Raw genomic sequence first — 26,376 nt, 5'->3', positions numbered from 1 at the left:
CTCAATTAATAAATCAAGTAAATTTGTTTCGTTTATTGTGACTTGTAATAATTGTTAGATGATACTCGATGATGATTTGATAACGATGCTGGACATTAGTGTCCCTAAATATTGCAAAAGACATACCTAAACGTTATCTCTTGCATTACCGAAGATCTTTGGACGTCAATGTCGCGTCATGACGCATTTATGGTCACTTGGAAAAATTGTATCTTTTACTTTCAAGCGTTCTGAGTGTAAGATTTACATAGCCTCTTATATAAAATGTTTATTGATAAATTGTAATTTTAAAATATTTCATTTTTGTTACATTTCTTATTTTCAGATTATGATACGTCGTATCAATTTGAAACGTTCAGGGAAAAATAGCTTTCTGTTTGCAATGTTGATATAATTGCACATTTAAAGAGGAACAAGAAATACCCAAAGTGAATTGTAGTCGTCATTTGTTTATTCATACACGAATAAAGGATTTGATTTTCATGAAATGCATACTATTAGCATTGCTAGTACATTCATCAGATACAATAATCATCAAGGTACACACTTCTATTGGTCAAGTGACGAGGTTGTCTAAAACAAATCATTTACTGTCTTGCTTTTTGCAATTAAAAAAATATGAAAGAGGCACCACAAGAAGCATTTCAATAACAGCTTAGACTTGTGTTTTGCATTTTGCATAGGTCAATGTATATTTGTGTTGAGCGCTTTATATAGACAGCTCCACTAATCCAAGGGAGAGTAAGAGGACCATGCACATCATATCACCAGAGTTACTGGACAAATACATATACTAGCATAGTACACAATTGCAACACAGCCAAATAATCTGTCACAGTGCAAATATTTCTTATCAATGTCTTTCATTTTTGGCAAAATTTTGTACAACAAAATTACAATAAAAGCATACATCTATAGCTATTACTGTACAATGAGCATAGCCATACAGTGCATGTATCCAGAACATTTTATCGTATTGCATTGGCACTGATGCAAGGAGCTAACTCGACTGAACCATTTCCGGAAAAAGTTCATTTTTTTTACTTCGGAATTCTTCTGGAAACCTGCAGGAATTCAAATGGAAGAGTATTCTCGTCTCACATATACTATCGGATCGAGACACTATGTGGGTATTTTGATTTATAAGCTTAAATCTACCACAATATGCTCAAAGACCATCGACTTGCCCTTAAAGCTTGAAGAGAAGATGAAATTTCTGCGGTCAGTGGTGACTGCTGTAAAGGACCGTGGAGACTGCACATAGATGTCCTTGAACTTCTGGAAGGTTTTGGTCTCACTGTCCCAGAGGTAGATTTGAGTGAAGGAGTAATCGCTGCCTAAAGCAAGGTAGTGTCTGTCCGTGAAAGAGAACGGCTGGAGAACCATCGTCCCACGAGAAGGAAGGGCCTGCATCTCTGTGAACTGCTTACTGGTCCACTTGAGTATTTTGGAGTCACCTATGAAGCAGGTCATAGCCAGATACAATTCATTTTCCACTCGGAAAGCTTTGACCGCCACCACGTCCTCCGCATTTGGGAATTCACTGTGAAGCATGAACTTTAAGGTGCTCTTGTTCCACAAGTAGACGATAGGCGATTGAGAACGGCTGGCTAAAATGAGGTAGGACTTTCCGTCCATTTCAACATACTCAGCATCTGTATCACGGAACCATTCATGCAAGAACTGATAAGTATAGAACCCGGTTTGGTTCTGATCTGGTTGGTCAGTCCACTTGTAAAGAGTAGACAGGCCTGCTTTGGAGCTGTCTACTATTACAAAGTACCACTCTTCATCCATGCGGAAGACCTCAATGTCATTTGGTTTGGAGATATTGAGGACCTCAATGGATTGAAACATGGTGAACTTGTTCTGCTGATCATCAAACTTGTAAAGGTGAGAGCCCCCGAAGAGCTGCGTGACGATAATCATGACGTGCTCGTCGATCAGGACTGACGCGCACCCAACGACAGACTTCCCTGGAGAGAGAAACGATCTGTCAGCAGCAGTACAACAGAGCATAATTCCTAACCACTGTGCTGCGGCACATTTGTGTGTCATGAAACATCACCGGGCCATTTATACAGCAGCTTTCCATGATCTAAACATGACCACACAAAGTAAATTGAGACGGTACATCACAAACATTTCCTTGTGTGAAATGGGTACATTCCAACCTGTGATGTTGTCAAATTTTCGGAAATTCATTTCGATGTGATCCCACTCCATGACCACGCAGCTGTTTGAATTGGGTGCAGCCATGGCCACATAGATGTCCTCCTTAACGGAGAAGATGTCCGCTGACATGGACTGAATCGGAATTGACTGGTGACGCACAAAGTCTGCAGAGGGATAAAGACACAAAACACGTACAAGTGCATATATTAGGTGAAAAAGTACAAATTCTTCAATTAACTGATCATGTACAGCAACATTTACACAGCAAAAATGTACACATCAAATATGGACTCTGAGGTATAATGACCTCCACAGGGTAAGCTCATGCTAAATTATTAAATAGTTTCATTGATTATTTCCTTCTCTTTCATTCCACGCAAGGTGTCATCTGTATTATAGAGGGACAGTTCTGTTATTGCTTTGGCTTCATTTCAGTTTACCTGTAGACATGCACTGGTCTGGTGCAATGGGAAGGTCATTGAGACGCTTGCCCTTCATGTCAGTGGGACCTGCACAGAATATGTCTGACACTGTGGCGTTTGTGTTTTTTAGCCACGTCATCAGCCACTTGTTCTCACAGCTGCACTGGAAAGCGTTGCCTCGTAGATCTCTAACATCACACACGAGGGAATAAACACATTAATGCTATAAGTGCAGTAAAAAACTGGACGTGATATATGCGTTTAACATTCATTTGGGTAACAGTAATGCTGCGCAACACAAAGTGCAGTCTGACTCAGCTGAAGTAGAAATGCACACACACACTGCATACACAAAGTGCTTACTCACAGTTCCAGCAATGAATCCAAGTCAAAAAACAGGTCTCTTGGCAGGAACTTCATTTTGTTATTGGCAAGGGATCTAAACATAAACCCCAAAGAGAGAACATCAGCAAAAATTGTTGTAAAACTCATGGTTGGAATTTAGATGGCTGTGATTTAATTGGTTGTATACAAATGTGGAGTAACTTGTCTTACAGATGAGTTAGATCTCGCAGACCACGGAAGGCATTTTTGGTGATAGTTTCAATCTTATTCCCTTCAATGAACCTGTTCAACAAACAGTACAATAGGGATGCATAAATACACAGACGAGAAACAAAATGATTCACTTTTTTGAATGCTGTTTTAATTACTTACAAATATTCCAAATGTGGAAGACCATAGAAAGCATCATCTTTAATTGTGGTCAAAGAGTTAGCATTTAGAAGCCTGTAAAACAGAAGAGTAGGAGAAAAAATTGGAACACTGCACAATTATTTACTACGCTCTCATCCTCGTAAACTCAGCCCTGAATAAGATAATGTTTTTTTGCATTTTGTCGGAATGAGTACACTTATACTTTTGTTGAATTTTGTCTAATATTTAGGTTATGTTTTTTAGCTATCAGTAATGCAGTGCAGCTACAGTGAAAATCTAAAAACTGAGCTTTTACCTTTAATGCATTTGCTGTACAGCTTTTGTATGGGATCATTGAATTGCACAACTATGGTTCGAATGTATGTGCAAATGTAACTCAATAGTGTCAGTTCAGAAATACACTTACAATAGCTGCAGAGAAGGCATGAGTGAAAACATCCCCTCTGGGATTTCTGCAATGGAGCCGTTTACGATGCTCCTGGTGATATAAAATAAAAAATAAAAAACTCACATTGGGACATTTGGACCCCTGGCAGCAGAACCCATGACCGGAACTCGAGTAACTTTAATTATTATTATTATTATTATTATTATTATTATTATTATTATTATTATTATTATTATTATTATTATTGCAATGTAACCAAGAACATGGAGAATTTCATTACATGTTTTTTTTAATGTCATGCTTAATTACGTTTAATATTTTTAATACTGTTTACGTAAATAGTGCTGAGAGATGCTACTTACAGCGAGTTGATGTCACTCGGCACTGATCGCGGGACGTGCGAGGTGCCAACACACATGATAGTCTCCTTCGTGCACGAACATCCTGAAGGACATTTAAAATTCTTTCTCCATTTGTTAGCGCTGCAAATACACAGTAGCGCAAACAAGAAGACCAGAAGACGGGGCATTGTGGACGTCACTTTGTCTCTCCTGTCGTTGTAATGTGAGGGAAGAAAATGTTTTGCTCTAGCAGCCGTCGGGGCGACATCCAGAATGCAGCAGTCGAGGACGCTCCTGCCCTGACACCGACTGACACGCGGCTGCGCCCTCCCAAGAACAACGTTGTTGATGCAGCCAGTTGCTCATTTATGAACAAAGAAATTGGCTCAAACATACTCTTTTTAAAAAATAAAATAAAAATCCAAATCATCCTATTATACAATATAGCTATCTGACTATAAAATATTCTGATATGCCTAAGGGACACATTTTATTTCTCTAAAACCGAGAGGGGGCAGGTCATTTGTACCTGTAGATTATAGGTGTCAACCTCTGGTCCTCAAGGGAGGTCCTCTATCATGCCTGTTTTATATGTTTTCCAACAGCCCTAATTCACATAATAGCTCACCATCACTTATTTGATTTAATTTGCTGATCTGTGGTAGCCCACTCCGCCGGAAAAAAAAAAAAAAAGCCTAATATTAATCTATTGAACTGAGATGCTTCAATGCAAAACACATGCTTGTTTTGAGGGGGGCTAATAGGTCACAGCAGATCCTAACAAGGTGGCAAATTTGCTGAAGGACAAGAAGTTGGTGAGGATGATGAAACTGAATCTTCATCGGCAAGTGGAAGCAATCGTACATGTCTGCCATGGCTGGCATAATTCATCACAGCTCTGCATCAATCATTGCTGTTTTTAGCCTCTGCCTGCTGGCGTTAACACAATGTGGGCACGTGCAAACTGAAACCAAGACTCTTGCTATATGCTATGTTGTTGTCAAATAGCTTTGGATGATACGTGGAAACTGACAGACATTTCAAACATGTTTTGCGTCAGAGGCTAACACCTGCTCGGTCGTATTATTTGTCTTTCACACTCATGCAGAGATGACTGCCGCTTGTGACCCCTAACACCACAGATGTTACATTTTGCTCATGTCTCGAATGCCTGCGCACGTTATGAAAGTGACCCCATTGCCCCTCAGCCATGGAAAATTAACATTAGACATAAATATATTTACATGGACAGGATACTTTGATTGCAGTATCTAAATTAGTTGTTCATAGAATAGTCTACTCATATTCATTATGTGTTATCTTTGTGGTCGTCTCGTCTTGAATGCTGACTATAGCAAAGCTGCTGAGCCGGGATTTTTTCAACACAATGATAGACTAACCAACATACAGTAAATAAATACAACACTCAAGGAATGGCACTGTGTTTTACTGAGTTATTTTTTTTTTGTGGTCAGTGCAAAAGTCGGAGGCGGGTGCAACCTAGACAAGTATGCTGTCAGTGAGTGATGCACAAGTGTTTCATGCTCTCAAACATCTTGTGTTCATGAGCAAGAGCAGCAGAAAGAATTATGTTAGGATCAGAAACAAAAGGGCGGAGATTCATAGAATAGCAGTTTGAATTTCCGCCCTTTTCTGTCAGGTTTAGACAAGTGAAATTACACCTCTCATAAGTGTTGTGAGCAAACATGTTGCAGCCATAACTCAATCTGCTGTAAAAGTTTGGAAGGGTTAAAGAGAATTAGGAGTTAAAGTGTCCTAGCATTTAGCATGGCTCATCCCTGAGGGTTTGTCACCTTCTGGAAGACATTTGTCAGCTCTTTGATTAGACAGACAGCTGTGTGACAAACACTTGTCAGCTCTGCACATCTGCCATGCTTGTTCACACCAGGAGATTTGCTGCTTTGCTTTTCAGGCCACTATTTTTACCCCAGGTACACGTTGCAAATCGATTCTAACCCTAACCCTGTTACGAATCAGCATCTAATGTTTGCAAAAAAACATCTCAGACGATGATGGTGCTTGCGATTGATCACCTGCTGTTTTAATGTATCCTTTCTAAGAAATCGATCTGCACGCGTCTTCATTTCAAATAGCTACAACTGTGGATGTTCTCTGCGGAGCTCGCTTCAACCTGTACTTGCTCACATATGGGCATGCACGGAGGAACCTTTAATAGCTCACACTGCATGTGCTCTGCTTCTACATAGTTTCTAGCTAGACTACTAAACAGTTCTGATTACTACATTTTCTTGTTTTTCAATTCATCTTTCTCTCAATGTAGTGGTTGACTCTTGTGTTATTCGTTTTACTGTGACATCTCATCAATCTGCCAATGCTAAGACACTACGTTACCCATTTTCTCGCTTGATTAGTAACAGATTGAATGCACTTTTAACTCATTTAAAAGCAAACAATTGCCTTTTCAAACATGTTTACACTGCTATGAATGTGCGGATTGCTACATCATGTTTATGTTTTCAATACAGAGCAGAAGTTATTTTCCAAAAGAGTTTGAAGGCAAGAAGTGCAAAGGGTTTGAAGAACTACTTTTGTCACCTCTGCATGTTGTTGCTTTAAAAATATTAAGAATGATGAAAGGTATATTGAGGAGCTGTTCATCCCATAGAGGTGCTGAATGTACAGTTTAAAAAACTAATTCCATAAAAAGAAACAAATGAATAACCTTGAGGGTAATGTTAAAAAGCTATTATATGATGGTGGTCCTCCCCCAATGGTCCCACCCTCTCCCCCATTACCCTCTCCCCTCCCCACTATCTCACTCGCGGCTCTCTGTGCCCACGTTCTGGCAGCCGGCAGAGTTTTCCGTCCTGTGTTGGGTCAACATCGCAGACCTCATGGAAGCAGCGGAGGAAATTCTCACTTACCGAGATGGCCCCGGACCTCTTAGGACGCTGCTCCCGGGGGACAAGTCTAAGGACGCTGGGGGACATTTTGAGAATAAAAATGAGTCCAACTACGTGGATTTGGACATGAGACCAGAAGGCGCCAAGACTGTGAAAGTAACGTTCACCGGTGAGGGGAGCCAGCTGTCTGTCAAAAGTGACGGTTCGAGGCAGGGGCTGCGTGGACAGGCCTCTGTGGACTCTGCGGACTTGTGCAGCAGTGTTGATCCAACTTTGAAAACACCTGCTGAACTTTCCTACGATGAGCACTCCGAAGATGAGACGCAGCTCCAGGTGGAAGTGGACCCGAGCGACTGCAGCGAGGGAGACGAGTACCTGAACAGCCGAACCGAGTCGGACGACGGTGCCAGTGTAGTTCTGTCCGACCACAGCGGCACGGACACGCTTAAGGACGAGTCTCACTATATTACCACGCATGAAATCCAGTTGACCGAACTCGACCACGACGTCGATTACGACCTCGGCCGTGGTGCCAGCTGGGACTTTGAGGACGACAACGTTGTGTACTCCTTCGTGGATTACGCCTCGTTTGAAAGCGACGACACCCGAACCGGGACTCTGATCTTGGAGGGCAGGGGTCAGGTTGCCACACTCGGTGCAAGCACAGAGCAGGACGACAGCGATCTTTGCGATTCAGAGAAATGCGCCAGCTCGGATGAAAGTGTGTGCAAAAACCGTGTCGTCGGGGACAAAATCCACCTATCAATCAAAACGTCCAGCGAGGAGCCTGTCGTCGGCATTACGGACGAGGGCGCCAAGCGCTTTGGAGACAGGAGCCACTTTTCTTTCATGAGCGCTGGACCTCTGGGAGATAACACAGCCAAGTATTTCATACCCGCTCCGGGCCGTCAGCACCTTGCAACCAAACTAAGACGGAAGGACATTAATGAATATTCCAGTGGCGCCTCCAGCTCCATCAGCGAGCTGGATGACGCCGATAAGGAGGTGCGTAATTTAACCGCCAGGTCATTCCGAAGCTTGGCGTGTCCTTACTTTGATACGATTAATTTGAGCACTTCGAGCGAGTCGTCCATGTCGGAATATGATTTAAACAAGTGGTCTGCTTATGTGGATTGGAATTATGGACACGTCCCGCGGGGGGGAGAGCACAGTGTCATTGCACACAAGACCTCCAGCGCCACATTAGAAATGAATGAGACGGTGGAGAGTCAAGGAGCCCCACGGGGTAATAAGAAACTAACATTTCATCAGGAAGAGTCTTTGTGCAAAGCTGCAGCGATAAAAGATCAGCGAGGGGTCACGTTGAATGTCCAGTGCAACTTAGACACACAAGCAGCCACCAGGCGACTCAAAAGTACAAAGAGCAGGTCCGGAGAGGTGCGTGGAGCAGTGTTGGCTAGGTCAGGCTGTGAAATGCAGTATCACCACACAGACAGCACAGGCAACACACATAAGAGAGCCATCTTTGCATCAAGCCTGCTTCAAAATGTCATCTCCAAAAAGATGCAGTTTGAGCAGGAGCGTATGATGGAGAGAGGCGAGCTCTCGGCCGCACACCCTGCGCTCTCCCCTTGCTTTCTGGACGGGGGGAATGACAGGAGGGGCTTTCAAAGGCAAAGCTCTGAATCAGGCTCCGGTTACACTAATTCTGGAGATGACCAACCTTTGGAGGGCAGCAGGCCGAGTTCTTGTGAGCTGGCAGAAGAGCAGAGGAGCAGCGATGCCGTCGAGGATTCAGGAAAAAAGGTGACTAAAACAGGCCTCAGTCACAGTCAAAGCAGTGCGTTTAATTCCTGGAAGGACGACGAAGCCCTGAAGGAGGCTGAGCTCTCGGCAGCCGCCAAGGACGCCAAGGAGGAATCGGACAGAAGCAACATGCTCACAAAACTCCTTTTCATGCCGAGCTGCCAGCGTTTCCCCAAAGACAAGGATCGTTCCGAATGTGACACGGTGCTCAAGACAGCAAACACAGCTAGTAAAGAAGAAAGCGACAAAGGCGGAAAAACACCTGAAATCAAAATATGTCTGAGAAGCGTGAAGGAAAATAAAGGAGGGGCCCTGAATATTGCCAGTTTGTTAACCCCTAAAATAAGTTCCATCAACACATTTCGGGCAGGGGGTGATGCCAAATGTCATATTTTGTCTGCTTCGGATAAGATCCCAAATTTTACGGTTCGAGACGTCCGAGACACCAAGTGCAAGTTTCAAACGCCAATCTACCGTGTCCGAGATGTGCGAAAACTGGTGAAAAGTTCATATCGCTGTGTTTCTTTGGATAATAGTGACAGTAAAAGTGCGGTTGAACCGACTGAAAAACCTGAAGAGAAGGCCAAAAAGGAGCCAGTAAAACAGGTGTCACCTTCTCCCATTGTCATTAAATGCCACTCAGTAAAAACAAATAAATCGCCAAAAGAAACAGAAGCAGACACGGCACCACAATGTGCCACCAGCAAAGTCCCTCTTGTTGTAACAAAGCCACCAAATCTTGACCAGTCGGAAGCTGACAAACTATTAAAACAAAGGCAGGAGAAGTTTGGAGGCGAGGTGGCTGACAAGCGATTCGAGCCTCGAATTCCCAAACAGGCCGCACTGGAGAAACTCAAAGCTGCTGTCAAAACAATGGAGCAACTTTACGTTTTTGACCGAAACGAATGGAAACGCAAAACTCAACCTCAGCAGCCAATCACGGGCAGTCACGTGCTTTCGCTCATCTCCCGTGAGGAGCAAGGAGCAGAAGAAGAAACCACGGCAGTGCCGGAAAGGAACGAAGAAGGTCCGGAGAACATCATACATGTTCCTCGTGGTGACGAGTCAGCGCATTGCCAAACCTTCAGCAACAAAAGTGTCCTTCGTGTCGGCAAGAGCAACAAAGCTCACGTCAGTACGAGCTCGCTTGCGAGCCCTGGGCAACAAAGTCTACAGAAAAGCTCCGAGACGCCATCTATGCCTTTCTCCGTGAAAATTGAACCTGGCAAACATTCACAGGTGGAACAGAGAAAGTTCCAAATCAGCCCCACTATTCCCAGCGTCCCACAAAGGGATTCAGAGAACTATTTAACCATACCGGGCCTGACACACGGCAATGAGATCAAAGTGGCCAACAAGGAGACAGCTTACACGGAGATGAAGCCGAGCATCAGCCAACAAGTTGACGTCAAGACACCCGAGCAGAAAAGATTATTAATGGCTGAGTGCCCAGCTTCATCTATCTACCACCAGCCTGCAGCGGGCCAGCAGACACAGCAAGTGTTATGTTTCTCACCCCCTTTTGCCACTCTGTCACCTCCACCTTCGAGCGGAGAGGCGGGCCTTCAGCGCAAAATGCTCCTCGACCCCACCACGGGACTTTATTACCTAGTGGACACGCCAATCCAGACCTCCACAAAGCGACTTTTTGACCCAGAAACAGGCCAGTATGTGGACGTGCCACATTCACCCGTACCACCCATCGCCCCCGTCACCCCTGTGCCCCTCCCGATGCCGCCCCTGGCCCTGAGCCCGGGGGCGTTTGCACCCACCTACATGATTTACCCGGGATTCATCCCCTCGCCAACTCTGCAAGCTCAGGCCTTGCTGACACCGTCGCCCGGTCACTCTGAAGACAGAGAAAAGTTGAAAAACAGCACAAGTGCAAAGCAGGAAGTGAACGTTCCATCGGCAGAAAGCCCCTACTACAGTGCCACGGCCGAGGCCCCGCCGGAACACGTGAAGCCCCCTTCGCTCATAGGAAGCGCGGTCAGCTCGGACAGGAAGCCGATTATCAGCATCACAACGCAACAAGGTCCAAGAATCATCGCCCCGCCTTCCTTCGATGGAACAACGATGAGCTTTGTGGTGGAGCACAGATGACCAAAAAGACACCTCATCGCACACGTAAGTTCGCACATTCCCTAAACAGTCACATTCAATACTCTGCCATAGTTTTCTAAATTAATTTGAATTGAGTTAGGGTTTAATGTATGTTCTTTGTTGCTCTGATCACTTGTGTCTTGTCTGACTTGTTAGTTAGTCTTGGAATCAAGACATGTTCCTTACTTCTGCCACATTGGTGCGGCCTTGAAGGCTCTGAAAGCCTTACTCAGGCAGCACATGTTAAGGCGTGGGCGGTATGACCCGGATGGCGCCGGCTGGGTGGGCATGACGGCTGAGTCGGGCCGGTCCTGACTGTGGCGTGCAGCTGTCCTTACAGCTTGAGCCAGACTCAGGGAGCATATGCGCTGAGGTACGGGCGGTAGGTCCCGGTCGGCGCCAACTCGACATCTGATTGCCAACAAGTAATCAAAGCAAGACAATATGATGCATTCTTTCAAGTCCCACTCGAGTGAGCCTGACCACCATTAGCGCTATAGTGATATCATTTTATAAATGGCTTGTTTCGTCAGAAGGATGTTTGACTTTCTTTAATTCGTGAGGTTAAGGAGTTTGAGGTCAAGCGGTGTGTATGCGGTTGTTTAAAGGCCTTCGTGACCACATAAAATTTCAGCTCAGCTGTAGCATGTCAGCGTTAATAGACATACGGGAGCTTCTTGACAGGTAACGTGAGCCCTCGGAACTGTCGCCGGGCTTGGTCGCATTTTCAACCGCATCGCTTAAGTTCCCCGTTATATGCATGACGGCACTGTCGGACTATTTGGATAGTGAGCGTTTGTTTGCATGCTTGATGTTGAGTGTTAGATAAAAATGCAGGAACGTAGAATCTTACCGACTCCAACCTTGTCACCAACCCTCAACAAAGTTTTGTAGAAATTGTTTTTGTAATTTTGGTGTAGTCAGGCTAAATGTGTCACCATATTTTACTGGGTTATAATTCCAAATTAAATGCTGTAGAAAATGGTTTCAGTATAAAATAACAAAGCCAACACTGTATAGTCCATAAATAGGATCATTATAAAAAATAAAAGGGTTGACTCATTCACGCTTGTAATTTGTTCCAGTCTATTGTCAACGAAGGTGTCAGAATAAGAATACAACTGCGTGAGCTTGCAAGATTCCTCAGTCTGGACTTTAGTAATGGGGTAAAGTGGTACAATGTGTGTGTGTGCGTGTGTGTGCGCGTGTTTCCGTGTGTGTGTGTCATTGAGTGAGTGAGTGTGAAGGGGGCATGGCTGGGAGAGTGAAGCAGGAGGAAAAGGTCAGGTCAATGTAAAGTATTTGTTGTGCTGATGCAGGGAGAGGACAGCTGCTGGAAGAGATCAGATGCTGCTACTCGCTCCACCGTGGAAGCGAGTCCACCGGGCTGGAACGAGGGTCAAATTTTTATAGCCCCCCTCCCCCTCTGCCCAGTCCAAAACGGGCAGATGGAAGTGGACAGCAGTGTACTCCCTTTACTCTTACATAAACTGCATAAACTGTGTTTTGAATCCCTGCAGTATAGTGAAATACGTCACATTCGAAGTGAACGCTTGGTGGTACCTCAATTATATGGTGCTCAAAAATAGATGGAAATTTGGCATCATTCGTCATCTGTAATACATAGAGGAAAATAAATTCACCTGATCTTAAACTGATAGAGTATGCAAGTATCGTTATGAAACTAAAGGTTTCTTACTTTTCATTTGTAGACATCTCCGTGGAGAAATCCGCCTTCCTTCAAGCCCAGTCAGCACCTGTTCTTCAAGACATCCTTCAAGTCATTACAAGTTTAGTCGCTTTGCATGGCAGCGCTTTGCAAGGTATAAACAGTGACTCATAATATGTGTTGCTAGCAAAAAAGTCAATTGGTCACCAGACATAAAGAAATAGTATTAAGGACAGGGACCATTTGTCGAGAGTGAAGTCAGCTCAATGTGGATTTTTTTTTTTTTTTGCATTGTGTCACAAGAGGGCGGCTCGGTGGCGCGCTGGGTAGCACGTCCGCCTCACAGTTAGGAGGGTGCGGGTTCGATTCCACCTCCGGCCCTCCCTGTGTGGAGTTTGCATGTTCTCCCCGGGCCCGCGTGGGTTTTCTCCGGGCACTCCGGTTTCCTCCCACATTCCAAAAACATGCTTGGTAGGCCGATTGAAGACTCCAAATTGTCCCTAGGTGTGAGTGTGTGTGCGATTGGTTGTCTGTCTCTGTGTGCCCTGCGATTGGCTGGCAACCAGTTCAGGGTGTCCCCCGCCTACTGCCCGATGACGGCTGGGATAGGCTCCAGCACGCCCGCGACCCCCGTGGGGACTAAGCGGTTCAGAAAATGGATGGATGGATTGTGTCACAAGAATGTGGTGTTGACAATAGGCAATTATTTACAAATTGAAATCTCATGTTCTACTTGAAGTACATGCATCCTCTGTATCATGATTGCCGCAGTGCTGTTTACACCTGCTACTGTAGCACTGGAATGAAAAGTATGGAATGAGTCAGCGGTGTTTTATTAGGGAAGAAAGCTTGCACCTTAAATGACACAAGGAGAACAAAGCACACCAAGTGTGCCGAAGCGGAGCCGGGACTCCTGTTTGATTTTTAGGGGGTGACTTCCTCTATTTGTGTTTATTTATTTTTACACTTTTGGGTGTATTGAGGTTGGAGTCAGTGTGTCTGCTGCATGCATGTGTGTGTGTGCGTGTGTGTGTGTGTGCTCCACATGCAGGGGGTATAAGCATTCTGCAAGCATACAAAGGAGAGTCATGTTACTTCACTGTGAACAAGAGCCAGCTAACACAACATGCTAGTGTTCTACTGAGAATTTAGTAGGAAACTGGAAAAAATGACTTGACGTGAATATTTTGGATTCAATTGAGCCTATTTCAGCTGCCTTTTTTTTTTTTTTTTAATACAAACTAGAAAAATTCTTCAGATTCACAGAAAAATCTAAAATATACTCAATAGTCATTTATTTGGATGGGGCCATGCATAATTCAGGGGGAGTCATTGCCCCCGCACCCCTCCCCCCTTAGCTCCGCCAGTGCCTACAAAGAACAGGCTCAACATGCATGTTTACAATGAATGACCTTTTTGTAGTCCTACAACATTCTAGTGAGAACAGGCCTGTTAGTGTGCTTTTATACCAAACACTAATCTCACCAACTAGTACAAACAATCCTTAACACCCCTCAAATGTTCGTTAACAGTTGCATTGGATGACATTTAGGATGTATTCAATCATAAACACTCCGGGAATACATTTTGACTATGCAATGAGCCATTACAAATGATCAAAACCACCCCGTCCAGACTGTTGTTTTAGCAGGTTACCAACCTACTGTATTAAAGGTAATTGAATCTGCTGGTCAGTCTATTTGCCTTCTTTGTGTAAAACACACAAATTTATTTAAATTGCCCTTATCTCAGAGTTTGTACGAGTGTGTAATTTGGACGGATGTTTGATAGCGCAGAATGGCTAATTTGTGCTTCATTGCAACTTGACTGGATGAATTTTGAAGTGCACGGTTGCACATAACGTCTATTTTTGAATCCATCTGTCTTTGTGGAATCTCTAATTTGGGACTAGTGCAAATTGTATTGATAACTATATAGCATTTATAAAAACCCTTTTAAAGATATACTATGTGGAAGAAAATGATTGCATATCCCTAACATTTTGCTTTGTATCCTTTTAATGCCAAGTTGTGCAAAAGAGGCTCCAATGTTTATTATTTGATTATTTATTGTAAAACACTAAATATAGTATGTATATCATTTAGACTCTGATAAGAATGCTTCTAAATGGAAACTGTTGTATTTATGATATGAATATAAACGCCAACATACCTACATGTGCATTTTCCGTCTGTTGTATAATTTGTATGAATGAATATTATTGTACTTAATGCACTTGGATTATATCTGTTCAACATTCAAATGACTGCAGAGGTTGCAGGCACATCTTTTGATTATTTTCCCCTAAAATGGCAAAGTTACATGAATAAAACATTCTCAAGTTGACCAGTTGAAAATGCAAGCTACTGGTGTTTGCATTATTTGAATGGGTTTTTAGCAATAATGTGTACGTTCACATTTAACCTTTCCCCACAGAAAAGGTGGGCTATTAAATATTTTTTATAGCAACAAAATACTGAAAATATTCCAGAATTGACTTGCATTTAGATGTTGCCAGTTTGTACGACATAATTGTTACAATAAGTTTAATAAAATGAGCACAATAAGTCTATGTAAAAAAAAAAAAAGTTTAAAAATAGATTTAATTGAATAGGGTTAATGTGTAGAATTTTCTGTTATTTATTTATCTACTTATTTATTTATTTATAAACGAATGAACATCAAAACATTCTACACATTGTCCCTTTAATACTAAATACATTTTGATATTCTAAATTTGAATAATTTGGGAAAACAAGGAAAAAAGTGTAAGCAAAAGCATCAAAGAACCATAAAATATAATGAAAGAAATGTGTTGTAATTTACATACATACTGGTACTATTTATTCCCTTTTCAAAATACCAACAGAATAGCAAATACTAAGTCTGTAATATATGCATGTCCTTGGTCTGTGTTTCCACGCCTGTGTTTACGTGATTGAATGTTTGAAAGTATAAAAAAAAATAATATTGAGTGTTAAATGCAATCATACAGATTTATGGCAGTGGCAATAGAGCACATGTGCTGTCTTGCCAGCATGCAAATTTAGCTTTGTGGTGACACTGAAACATCACCCGACTGAGGCTTAAGTTTAACCTGAGCGGTTGCGGCTGTGTTTACTTGGTGGCCATGGCAGCAAGGAGACTGGCAGACACTGCTTTGCCCCCAGCTGCTCTCTGTGCTTTTGAAAGAATCTGCAACAAGGCCCAGCTGTTGGTTTTGGATGCCAACTGAAACTCTGATGTCAGTGAGAATGCAAAAAAATATTTCCTCACCTGGACAAACGTTTGTGTCATGACCTTTTTTTTTTTTTTTTTTTAAATGTACTACCAAGAAAATAAAGAAGGTGGGAGCTTCTATGAGTCTACCTTTGAATTGAAGATGTACAAATAGTATGGAGGTACAGTACGTAAGAACATATAGAATGTTTTTATTTTTATTATTTTTTTCCAAATGTAAATTTGCAGTATGTCAACAGAAATGGAGTTGCTAGTGTATGCTTTTACCCATCCAATCCGAAAGTGATCTCCAAAGAAGCCAATAAGGTCGTTTTAGCTTAAAAGAAAAAATTACAAAACAATTATACAGAGACATTTAAAAGATTTTCTTTTAACCCCAGATCTTGCATGTACCGTGTAAAACACCTTAATGGGGAAAAATGTGATATTTCGGTGAATGTGTTCGTACTATATTTAAATGTGAAAGGGTGATACAAGTTGCCCCTTCTTAGTAAAGACATTTACCAAAATAAGATTTTTGAGGCAATTGATCTAAAAATTACATTTGCAACCCCTTTTTATACTGTATTGTTACGTGCCCAACATAAATATATTTTCAAATAAAGCCCATAACATGACAACAAAAGAAGTTCCAGTTGCAAACAAAACATCCGATTACTTAAATACTCACTCACAGGAATGTAAACATTGCATACGCAAAAAACACATTCACCACGTTTGTCTCTTTAGGTGTTTCGCGGCATGATGCTGAGGTGTGATGCGACATATATTTGATGAAATGCACCCAAGCCTCACAGAGGAGAAATATAAAATGCCCCAAACATGCAAGTTTTCTCCTGGGAGTTACTGCTTTCTCCTCTACTAGCTGGAGTGAAAAACCTTCTTGCACATGTTTGAGTTTTCCTGGTGGAGCGGGAATTCAGAGCCGGGGATAAGCAGCTTCTTGCTCTTTTGTGACACTACGCTTTTCCCCGATGACAGGCTCTCGTATTTCTTTACGTGCTCGCTGAAAAGTAGTAAGGAATGGGATGTTAGATCTCTTTTCCGAGGGGGCATAGAGTTCATGAATTGGGGATTGTCTCGTACCTGACAGGAAAGGTGCTTTTGTCCATCTGCATGCACACCAGGAAAGGATACTCAGAGAACTGGACAGTTGTGATGAAGTCGAGGGAGGCCTCTGTTTCAAAGCTGACCTCCAAACCGGCGCTCATGAAGTCCATGTCTACTGTAACATTACCAGAGACCACTAACGCTCCTCTGCAAAGCACAACAGAGGAAGGCTGAGTGAAACTGGTTCTTTTATTTTCCATGCACAAAATGCTACCCGCAATTATTATATAAAAAAACCAAAACATGGTATTAATAATATTGCATTTGTGAAATATGTGAAATATGAGCTGCCAACTGAAAATTAGCTGGTGACAGTCACATGACCAAACCCACAAAATAGTTGTGACAGGACAGTAATATCCTGAACTCTTATGCACTGAGATATCATTTTCAGTTTACACCAAGTACAAGGCAAAATGGCTGCCCCCTGGGATGGATAAAAAAAAAAAATAGTAGATTTTTATGCTTATTTCATGGTGCACAAACACAACATATAAATCTGAATACTAGTTGAGGGCGCATAGAAAATATAATTGCAAAGACATTTTGTGACTTGACTTCCACTGAAAATTGCACTTTGATGTTTTGAAATTTATTTTTGGCTGCTATTTGAATAAATGCAATTTCAATTAGAAATAACTATGGTTGACTCCAACAAATCCTGCTAATCTAAGTCACTGAGTTAAAGGCACGAGCCGCTTGCACTGTCTTGACCGCTTAGTAGTTCAGGATTCATCTCTTTGGTGAATCCTTGTCTCGTTCAGTGTTTGATTTCATTGCAACGGTAAGTGGCACAGAGAAAACACACCACGATTGATGAACAAAATGGCTGCCTGTGACGTGTGCGCGTCTCCTCTTGCGTCATCTCTCTCCCCTTCTATGCAACTTACATGCAACAACACGCATAAGACTCCATTGAAAAATCCACCTGTTTGTAACTTTGGCCATGGGGGCATGCCCCGGCAAAGCTGCGAGTGTGTGGTTTGTTCTGTGTCTATAGATAGACCGTCAGTCTATTATCAGGGTGAAAGAGGCACTTAAGTTGATCCATTCACCTGCCTCTGCCATTCGCTTGCACACGCAGGTTTAGTCTCCTTTTGCTTTTGAGGAGCTCGGTTCTTGAACGGAAACTAGCACCTGAAGACAAACTTCCCTCCGCTTCCACTGTTCTTTTTTAAAGCACCCACACTGACATACTGCGCGGTTTGATATTTTACACAGCCACTTAAAGTAAATGCATCATAAATAACCCTCGACTTATGCAACTAATAGGTTCGTTAAAATATAGTCATTTGGCACAGCACCACACGCCACCGAATCCCACCAAAGACATCCGATAGCTGCGCCCGCTGTCGTGTATTATGTTCTAAAATAGCGAGCCAGACAGGACTGACGTCACGTTTCATGCGACCCCCTCAAAGCGAGATAGGTGTGAAGCACAATACTGGACGGCTTCCAACATGTGGAGTGGAACAAGTGAATCAGACAACACTTATAGAGCGTTTAAAGTTCACATGACTCCAACATCAACACGCGTCTATTTGAGGTGCCGTGACATGGCTGGAACTTCTGAAACAACCATAAAGGTTATTTTTCTAAGAATTGCCGTGGAGGTCTCCACAGGCGTTCCATCACACTTGTACATACGGTTGTTAACAAACATACCGCAGATTATGGAATATATACGAGGTTGTGAACTATTTATAGTATGTTATGGTCATGTAAAGGCATTACTTTAACTTTGGACTCTTTCATTGTGTGCTTTCTGGAGTTTACCTGTTATTTACGCTGGTTTTGGACTCTCTGTACCACAAACTGATCTCCATGCCACCAGAGATGTCGATAGCTAACCCTCCTTGGAACTCTGCACTTGCCTTCAGACCTGACTGCAACTGAATCACCTGTGAATGAAGAAAGACAATAAGCAAAGTAGTAATTATGGCCATTGATGTGCCTTGACATTAATATGTCCATATTTAATTCTATAATTCTAGAAACGAACAGCTCTTGGTCCATAAAATAATTTGAACGTTGAGCTTATACTGACCAATTATTTGCATACCTCAGAATGATCCGTCAGCAGAATGAGACCTTTGACCACATTCATGGGTTCCCCAGTCATGGAGAACATTTTAGACATCAGGTCGCTATAACCCTTGAAGAAGGTGACAGGTCTTAGCTGGACATCAAACAGCAGAGCCGACATCCCGGCGAATGACTCCAAGTCTCCTTCGCCCTCATCTGGTGTGGCGGCGATAAGGGACTCCAAACCCTGCGCCTCAATCGCAACCTGGACCACAGCAGAGATGAACCAACTTTGGTCGCCAAACCCAACTTTTTACTTTTAGCAAAATTCTTCAAACTCTTCAAACCTGTAGTCCATGTAGCACTGCTCCTTTACTAGCACCATAAATATTCATGTTGCTTCTTCTCAGGATTCCGGAGCCGGAGTACAAAATGTCCAAACTGTATGTGGAGGTGACGTCAGCAGATTCTGTGGTAAGCGAAGCAAGTCAGCCATTTTAGAAGTAATTTTGCAGGAATGTGAAAAAAGAAATCTAACAAAGGTGGAACTTCCTCCATACATCCTTTCAGTTTCACTTCATGTTTGTAACCCAATACTTGGTGAATAATTCAGTTTCCAATCGTCATAAGAACATTTATGAATCCTTATAAAGTCGACCACTTACGTGCCATGAATCCCGAGAATGCAGATGATGACCCGACTTTTGAAAAGCGGTCATAGTTGTGTGAAATCATATCCCGCATAACTTCCCTCAAAACATTGCTGAAAAAAATCATAATTGAACATACATTTGTTCCACATTACTTATCTGCTCTGAGCAACATTTCATCTTGATTGTGTTGCTCACCTGGCAGGCATGTGGAAGCGGAGGATGTCCTGGACCTTAGACAACATGTACTTGTTCATCTCGTGTGGCAGGTGTCCGATGGACAATAGGAGATTCTTGATCTCCATGTACGAAGGCTTGCTACTGAGGATGACATCCGCAGCGGCAGCGCGCACGTTTTTCTCATAAATCCGTCGATTCTGGTGGTAAATTCTGTTCACTGTCTTTTTGACCTGAAATGACATTATTAAAAAATTTTTAGGGGAACATTGTGAGATAATTTTGCAATGATAGTAAGGTGTTTAATATTAATATACTGCTCGCAACTATAAATATTTTGGTGAGTGTCAAATACTTGAAGTTTTTTGCTCTTTATGAATAGTGGAGTCTTTTTTTTTATTTTATACAGACAGGTGTGGTCTTAGTTTGAGCTGGTCATTCACCTCATCAGTTATGAGGCCGATGTCATATCTCTGCAGGCTGGTAAGTGCGATGGTGCTGTATGCGCCCACTTCTGACTCGGTGTATTTGGTGAAGATGGGAATGGCCTCAGGGAGTAGAGAGTTTTTTAGAGCCAGAAGGAACATCTGGACCTGGGACTCTTCCTGAGTGCTGTCTGGCCCCGCCAGAATCATCTTCTTGACCTCAACGACTGTCTGAGAATTTGAAGATCATCAGCTGAATGGAAGGACTTGTACATCTCATCATAAACAGGTTCTGTACAGACTAACTGCTTTAGTTTCTAGACTTTTCCTTGCAGCTCACCGGTAAGTTACATCCTCCTTTCTGACACAGTTTGTGGACCAGGGCTCCCATAATAATCACCACGGACTCCTTGATATCAGGGCTGCCAATCTTTCCTTTAGAAATGTCCTGTGTGAGAACACCGGCATCAGTACAACAAAGTTTAGTTTCAAGTGGGTTTTTTTTCCCCCCACTCACCAGCAGCGTCTGTAGCATCCTCTCATTAGGATGTGAAGCGAATCCACAGGCATAAAGGAACCTCTCCTGCAGAACCATACCTTTGGCATCGGTGAAGTTGAGGAATTCAAGCATGGCATCCAAAGATGCTGTCGTTTGGGAGGAAGTGACAGCATCCACCAACTGAGGACTACAAGTCGACAAAAACAATAAATGGTTAAAGGCACTGAATAGTCAACCTCAAATATTCTGCCTTGAAAAGCTAAAGGAAAGTTTGAGGGGAATAACAGCTACGTACAGAGCGGTCTTGCTGGAACTCTTTAGTACTTTGAGGATATCGTCTTTGCTCGACTTCCTGATGCTCTGAATAAGCGCCAGGAAGCTGCGAGGGGCTGTGGACTTGGACAAAGTGCCCGGCTCCAGTTTTGTTTGTAGAACCTGCCACTGTTCAAAGAGCTGAGAAGAGCAAGACAACGTTAGTTAATGAGCAAATTGAATAAAATCATCAAAATATTTATCAGTTGAACAATTGGAGCAAAGTAGTAGAGTGTGTGATATAAAAATAGAATCACTGACTGATGGACAAGTATTGCACTGAGCTTTGAGCTTCTCCGCTTTGATGCCAACAGCTGCTATCTTGGCATCGATGGACTTGACAACCGCGGCCGCATCTTTTCCAGCGGTCTCTAGGGGTCCAGCTTCTGTCCCTATTAGTGTGAAGCTTTGCCTGTGAAGCCAAAAGAGAATTTAATATCTTCATGCTTTAATGATGGATTATCTAAAAACTCTTTACCTGGACACAACTTTGGCAGCCGAAGATCGGTGGGCGTTGACAATCATCCAGTGATTTTCTTCCGCCACGGCTGAGCGGATAAAACCATCCTCAAGGGTGAACACCGTGACGGAGCTAGATTTTCGGGTCACACCCATAACCTGAGGGAGAGACACGGACCGCAACAGCTGTGTTAACACTTCAGGAGAATCAATCATGGGGCAGATGGTTGCTGCCTAACTGACCTGGCTGTGTGTGGTGAATCCAGTCTCAGCAGTTTTACATGACTCCAGCAACTTTGTCCTTGTCACTTGATTGTTTTCCACCTTGTATGTAACTGTGCACCTTCCAGACACATCATTCTGTTTCCACATAATTACTCCTATTAATTTATTAAAATCACTTCTAATCAAATATCATGTTTGATGATAACCTTTACCTCAATAACTTTTCCTGTATTGAGCTGCAGTTGCAGCAAACTGGACACCCCTCGTTTGAGGTTTTTGATGAGGCCTGGCTCTGCCCAGTAGGAATAAAATGCTTTAACCTGCAGAACGGAAATAAAGCAGAATTATTTGATTTTGAAAAATGAATGTTAGTTTAACCTGCAGATGTAGCAACAGGGTGATCGGGCTACAGCTCACATTCACTTTCATGGCGGTGTCAGGATTCCTTTGCACACTCATGACATCAGCAACTATTTGCATCACATTATTTGAACTGTAGAGTTGAAGCCAAACATACTTGGGTATTCATATTTATATTTTGGAGTAATGTACAAAATAAAGTTCACCCCAACGGGTTTGTTAGAAAATCTCAAATTGCCTATCAGAATCGATATTTGTTTGAATAAAAAAAAAATCCCACAAATATATAAATATCAACTTTTAGAAAAGTGTTCATGTGTGACAGAAAACTTGAAGTAAATCTTACTTTTCAAAGGGTTTGCACTCATTTATATTGAGCACTGTATTGTATATCATATTAATATCATATTTTCTGCTTAGGCTCCAAGTTCTCAACATGCAAAGCAAATGACATCATCCTACAGTGTCCCCTATAAGCATGTCATTTATTTGGCATTCACCACAACATCAGATAGGACCACCAGAAATAGATCAGCTTGTGTCTTTTGCTGTGTGTGTGTTCTTGGCCCCTTAAATTTCCATAAATAACCTCCACGGGCAGAACGGCGCTCATTTTATTTAGTCTCATTCTTCCAAACCGTAATCCACAACCCCAAAATTAAAGCGCTGATGAAACAAAGCTTGTGGCAGTTGGCACCCACTTTGTTAAGTGCATCATCCCAGATGATATAAAGGAGATCAAGCGGGCATGGGAAATGTGTCATAGCTGTGCCACAGCTAGTGGGATGATTTTAAAAATATGTATTAAAGATGATTATAAAAATAATGCATTCAATAAATTAATTCCTGCAGTGATTTAGATGTTCAATGCACACTCACGTCATATTTATGAACAAATCGGCATGGTAAAGTCCTTGATACGCTGAAACACCCACCATGAAAAATGAACATAAAAATCAGCTTAAAAATCAAGATGGCAAATTTTTACCCACAAATGTTGTCTAAAAATATGTTAACGTTGTGATTTTACCTTTCCATTTCTCAAGTGCACAAAGAAAGGCTTTGTCAGGGCTGCCAATTTGGTTTTGCCCATTAGACTTTCAACAGTGGTTCCATGGAGGACATTTTTCTTCTCAGATCGACGGGACAACGGGTCCGCTCGCACATTGGCGATCTAGCATACAAATATGGAATCAGGTGAAAATTGAGTTTGTGCATATTGAGGTTTCATATGAACAGACTACCAAGTTACCTTCAGCTGGATCAATTGCTCATCCTTGTTGCTTGGATCTCTCCACACCAGATTGACATCCACATCACTGGAGATCTTGTAACCGGCGCCGCCCACTTTTGACCCCTTGGCCTTGTTCAACAGCACCTCGGTGGTGTAGCTGAATTTGTACAGCTGGTTGTTATTCAGCTGGGGTCCTACAGCACCACCTGAAGAAACACAATCACCACATCTTATGAACATCCAATGCAATCAGTTCATTTAATAAATCGTTCAATCAAAGAATGCTTTAACTGTTCTTCCTGTGTCACAAAACTTCCTCACAAAATAACAGCTCAGCAAAGCACAATGCAACTTTCCTTTCACAAATTTGTTTCACTTTCCCACAACTTAAGTCTTGAGCCACTGCTGAGCTGACTCAATCAGTGGCCATTTAACCGGGTGTGTTCACACTGATAGAAGATAACATTTACTCCTCTGCGCTATGAATGACAAGCTCTTTGTCAGCTAGGAGTCCAGTAATGAGCGACGATGAACTGACGTGTCACTATATGATTTCATCACCACGTACTGATTTCAACAAATCAAAGCTCCAAGTAATTTGTGTGTCTCGCGAGATCAGCTAATCTGTTGTCATTACAAAACTGACACATATTTTTTTTTATCAGCAGCAAGCAAGCATCTCTACTGAGATGACATTGGGAGTGACACACGGTCAAATAAAACAAATGACAGTTTGTAGAATGAAATATCAGCCTTTAGCAAATAAAATCAGAGCAGAGGACTCACCAGTGGCATTCGGCGTTGCGACACAGGAGGCTGCGCAAAGCAAGAACACAGCAACAGTTAACATTGTGTGTTCTCTCTGCAGCCAAATGGATGAAACTGACACACAAAAGTGTCTGTGTGTGCGGGTTGGCACTCCAGGGCCAAAAAGAGGTAAAGAAAGTCAAAGCTTGTCCTATTATGTTTTATCAGAGGGGAGGGCAGACTCCAAACTCCACGCTCAAGTACTAAGTATACGAGATAACGAGCAAATCATTAACCTGATGAGCACAGATTTGACAGGAACTTGTGCTATTGATTGGTGTAGCCAAGACCCCCTATTCAGGAACCAGTAGTTGATCATCTGGCTAGGTGATCATTTGCTCAATCAATGAAATGGCATTATCTGATTGATTGTCTTCAACCTTACATTTGGAAAATAAATAAAGCAATATTGTTCTCTTTACATAAAAAAAAATAAAATAATGAATGAATCCATTTACCTAGTAGATGTGGGGACACGTCCTCATGTTGGGCTCCTTATTTCCTTCTCAGGGGAACAATTGTGACTTTGTTGCTGCAAAATGGTAGGAGGTCTCTGCTGAGTGAAGCCAGCCGCTGACTCAAATTACAGCTCTTTAGAAAGTTTAGCTGGCCACCAGTTTTATGGCAAAGTTTATTAAAAGTTGCTTGGGAATTTAGCAAAGGATTATGTTCGTGCTTAAGTGTTGAAACAAGATCCATAAACACAAAATCTCAGGGGAGGTCATCAACATGCATTGATGGATGCATGGGGAGTGAGGGCGCAATTAATCTTAATTACTTTGTATACATTGAACGATAGTACTTGCAAACAGCTCACACATGATTCTCAATTTGATCCATCTATTTTCTATAACACTTAGCTAGTTCAGAGTCATGCTGAACTGAAGAAAACAGTTGTTGTGACTGGACCTTCTAAATCAGCATTGAGTAAATTTAACTGTGTATATATTTTTTTAAGTCTACAGCTAATTCTGTTAAAATAAATGACCCAAATGAATGTGCCATATTTATACATACCACACAACATTTATGCAAACTGAAATCATAAACCATAACAGTACATTAGTTACTTCAAAAACACCGATTATTTTTTAGAATTCATGACATCATGCAAATACTGGTGGACAATAAATAATAGTAATGTACTGCATTACATTACTATTGTCATATTGTAGAAAGCTGACTGCGTCCAAAATGCATAAAGACTTCTGTCTTGGCAGGACGAGAAGGTGTATTACAATGCGCGTTATCTAGTACACGTAGTGTTCAGGAAATATATCATGACCTATGACACTGCTTTTGCACTATGGGATGAACATTCACAAAAAAAGATTGGATAGTATAATAAAAGTAACACAAAGGAAAATGGTTTTTTTTTTAGATACATAACTTATTCTTCCTTCAGGGTGCAAGTCTGAATTATTACAAGGGTAAAATATGTTTGAAACAAAAACAATGAAGCAGTTCAATAGTTGTTTAACCAGTATTTTACTTAAATAAAAAATACCTCACATAAAAATGGACAAAATTATTGTATTATGTGGTTAATAAAATTAATTTAATTGCAAAAACAAAATTCTAAAAGTTATGCTCTGTCATCTGAGCAAAGGTCACGAGTGGTTTACAAGACAAAGCTATTCTTATCAAACGTGTGTATCTAAATAACAAATTATCTCTTGTGCCGTGTTGTAGAAGTGTTATTCATTGGTGCTTTGGTGACACTGAACGACATGGCAATGTGACTTTTTACCTCATAACGCTATGGTTTTCAGATTATTTTATGATGACTCGGATTATGATACTAAAATTAGTCACCTCAGTTTAAGTGACAGTACTTTATTGCAAAACATCAGTCACTATTTTAACCTTCGAAAATGACGCGTGTGTAAAAATCAGTGCTCAAACTAATAGTGAGGCTTGTCACGCACTACAGTATTAGAGTAATGGTTCATTGTCCCGCTTCCTTCCTGTTTAATATAATTAATGCACGTTACATACATTTCAGTGATTAGTTTTTCCTTGAACGTGAAAAAAAAAATGTTATTTTTAACTGCTAGATAGCAGAACTAACTTTCATATTTGCATAAAGACATTTATGGACACATTATCCATGATTCCTCATTAGTTATTGATTTATTTGATTATAATTCAAGCAAGGTTTGTGCGATTGCCTTTGTTCAAGTCTGACATTTGCTATCCATTGTTTGACGTTACATTTGATACTAATTATTTGTAGGGTGTAATAATTTTAACCACTAGATGTCAGTATTAGGCTGACACAAAGGCTCTTCACCACTGGCCACGTCATTTTTCGTTCAGTTTCAGCTCTGCAGTGTTCACGCACAATTTCCACTGAAATTGCGCATTAATGACCATTTGTCATATG

At 41.8% G+C, this 26,376-nt stretch overlaps 3 protein-coding genes across 4 annotated transcripts; 1 reads left to right on the top strand and 2 right to left on the bottom strand.

Annotated features, from left to right (window-relative positions):
* Positions 1-433: 433 nt before the first annotated feature.
* On the bottom strand, positions 434-6,806 carry LOC125968470 (leucine-rich repeat LGI family member 2). Its single transcript, XM_049719575.2, has 8 exons — positions 4,065-6,806; positions 3,721-3,792; positions 3,315-3,386; positions 3,153-3,224; positions 2,965-3,036; positions 2,616-2,785; positions 2,175-2,339; positions 434-1,976 (listed from the first exon to the last, which is right to left on the bottom strand). Exons 1-8 carry the CDS (start codon positions 4,229-4,231, stop codon positions 1,141-1,143), a joined length of 1,626 nt encoding a protein of 541 aa, XP_049575532.1. The 5' UTR covers positions 4,232-6,806; the 3' UTR covers positions 434-1,140.
* Positions 6,807-6,856: 50 nt separating this feature from the next.
* LOC125968468 (uncharacterized protein C4orf54 homolog) lies at positions 6,857-12,765 on the top strand. Its single transcript, XM_049719571.1, has 2 exons — positions 6,857-10,822; positions 12,511-12,765. The coding sequence occupies exon 1, from the start codon at positions 6,920-6,922 to the stop codon at positions 10,796-10,798; it is 3,879 nt and encodes a 1,292-aa protein (XP_049575528.1). The 5' UTR covers positions 6,857-6,919; the 3' UTR covers positions 10,799-10,822; positions 12,511-12,765.
* Positions 12,766-15,878: 3,113 nt separating this feature from the next.
* Positions 15,879-26,268, bottom strand: mttp (microsomal triglyceride transfer protein). 2 transcript variants are annotated; one of them, XM_049719573.1, is made up of 19 exons: positions 24,449-26,268; positions 23,970-23,999; positions 23,202-23,389; positions 22,980-23,123; positions 21,802-21,909; positions 21,608-21,724; positions 21,384-21,523; positions 21,167-21,317; positions 20,889-21,046; positions 20,612-20,780; positions 20,435-20,542; positions 20,113-20,325; positions 19,691-19,902; positions 19,508-19,605; positions 19,190-19,311; positions 18,880-19,107; positions 18,594-18,718; positions 16,794-16,964; positions 15,879-16,713 (listed from the first exon to the last, which is right to left on the bottom strand). In XM_049719573.1, the coding sequence occupies exons 4-19, from the start codon at positions 23,040-23,042 to the stop codon at positions 16,569-16,571; spliced, it is 2,328 nt and encodes a 775-aa protein (XP_049575530.1). In that variant the 5' UTR covers positions 23,043-23,123; positions 23,202-23,389; positions 23,970-23,999; positions 24,449-26,268; the 3' UTR covers positions 15,879-16,568. The 2 variants fall into 2 exon arrangements, with proteins under 2 accessions (XP_049575530.1, XP_049575529.1); XM_049719572.2 differs by lacking the exon at positions 24,449-26,268 and having other exon boundaries at positions 23,970-24,411.
* Positions 26,269-26,376: the final 108 nt, after the last annotated feature.

Source organism: Syngnathus scovelli, chromosome 5, assembly GCF_024217435.2.
Source record: "Syngnathus scovelli strain Florida chromosome 5, RoL_Ssco_1.2, whole genome shotgun sequence".
NCBI lineage: Eukaryota > Metazoa > Chordata > Actinopteri > Syngnathiformes > Syngnathidae > Syngnathus > Syngnathus scovelli.
The sequence above is the reverse complement of the archived record's forward strand: the minus strand, read 5'-3'. Positions and strand labels throughout refer to the sequence as shown.

Bases quoted from the DNA above. Each gene is read 5' to 3' on its own strand.
- LOC125968470 (XM_049719575.2), bottom strand. From the start codon at position 4,231: ATGCCCCGTCTTCTGGTCTTCTTGTTTGCGCTACTGTGTATTTGCAGC. The intron at 3,793-4,064 runs GTAAGTAGCATC...TTATATCACCAG, and splicing joins CCGAGTGACATCAACTCGCT to GAGCATCGTAAACGGCTCCA. The intron at 1,977-2,174 runs GTTGGAATGTAC...TTCTCTCTCCAG, and splicing joins AAAATTTGACAACATCACAG to GGAAGTCTGTCGTTGGGTGC.
- LOC125968468 (XM_049719571.1), top strand. From the start codon at position 6,920: ATGGAAGCAGCGGAGGAAATTCTCACTTACCGAGATGGCCCCGGACCT.
- mttp (XM_049719572.2), bottom strand. From the start codon at position 24,033: ATGTTAACTGTTGCTGTGTTCTTGCTTTGCGCAGCCTCCTGTGTCGCA. The intron at 19,108-19,189 runs GTTTGAAGAGTT...GCTGTGGTCCAG, and splicing joins CAGTGCTACATGGACTACAG to GTTGCGATTGAGGCGCAGGG. The intron at 16,714-16,793 runs GTACGAGACAAT...ACTACTTTTCAG, and splicing joins AAAAGCACCTTTCCTGTCAG to CGAGCACGTAAAGAAATACG.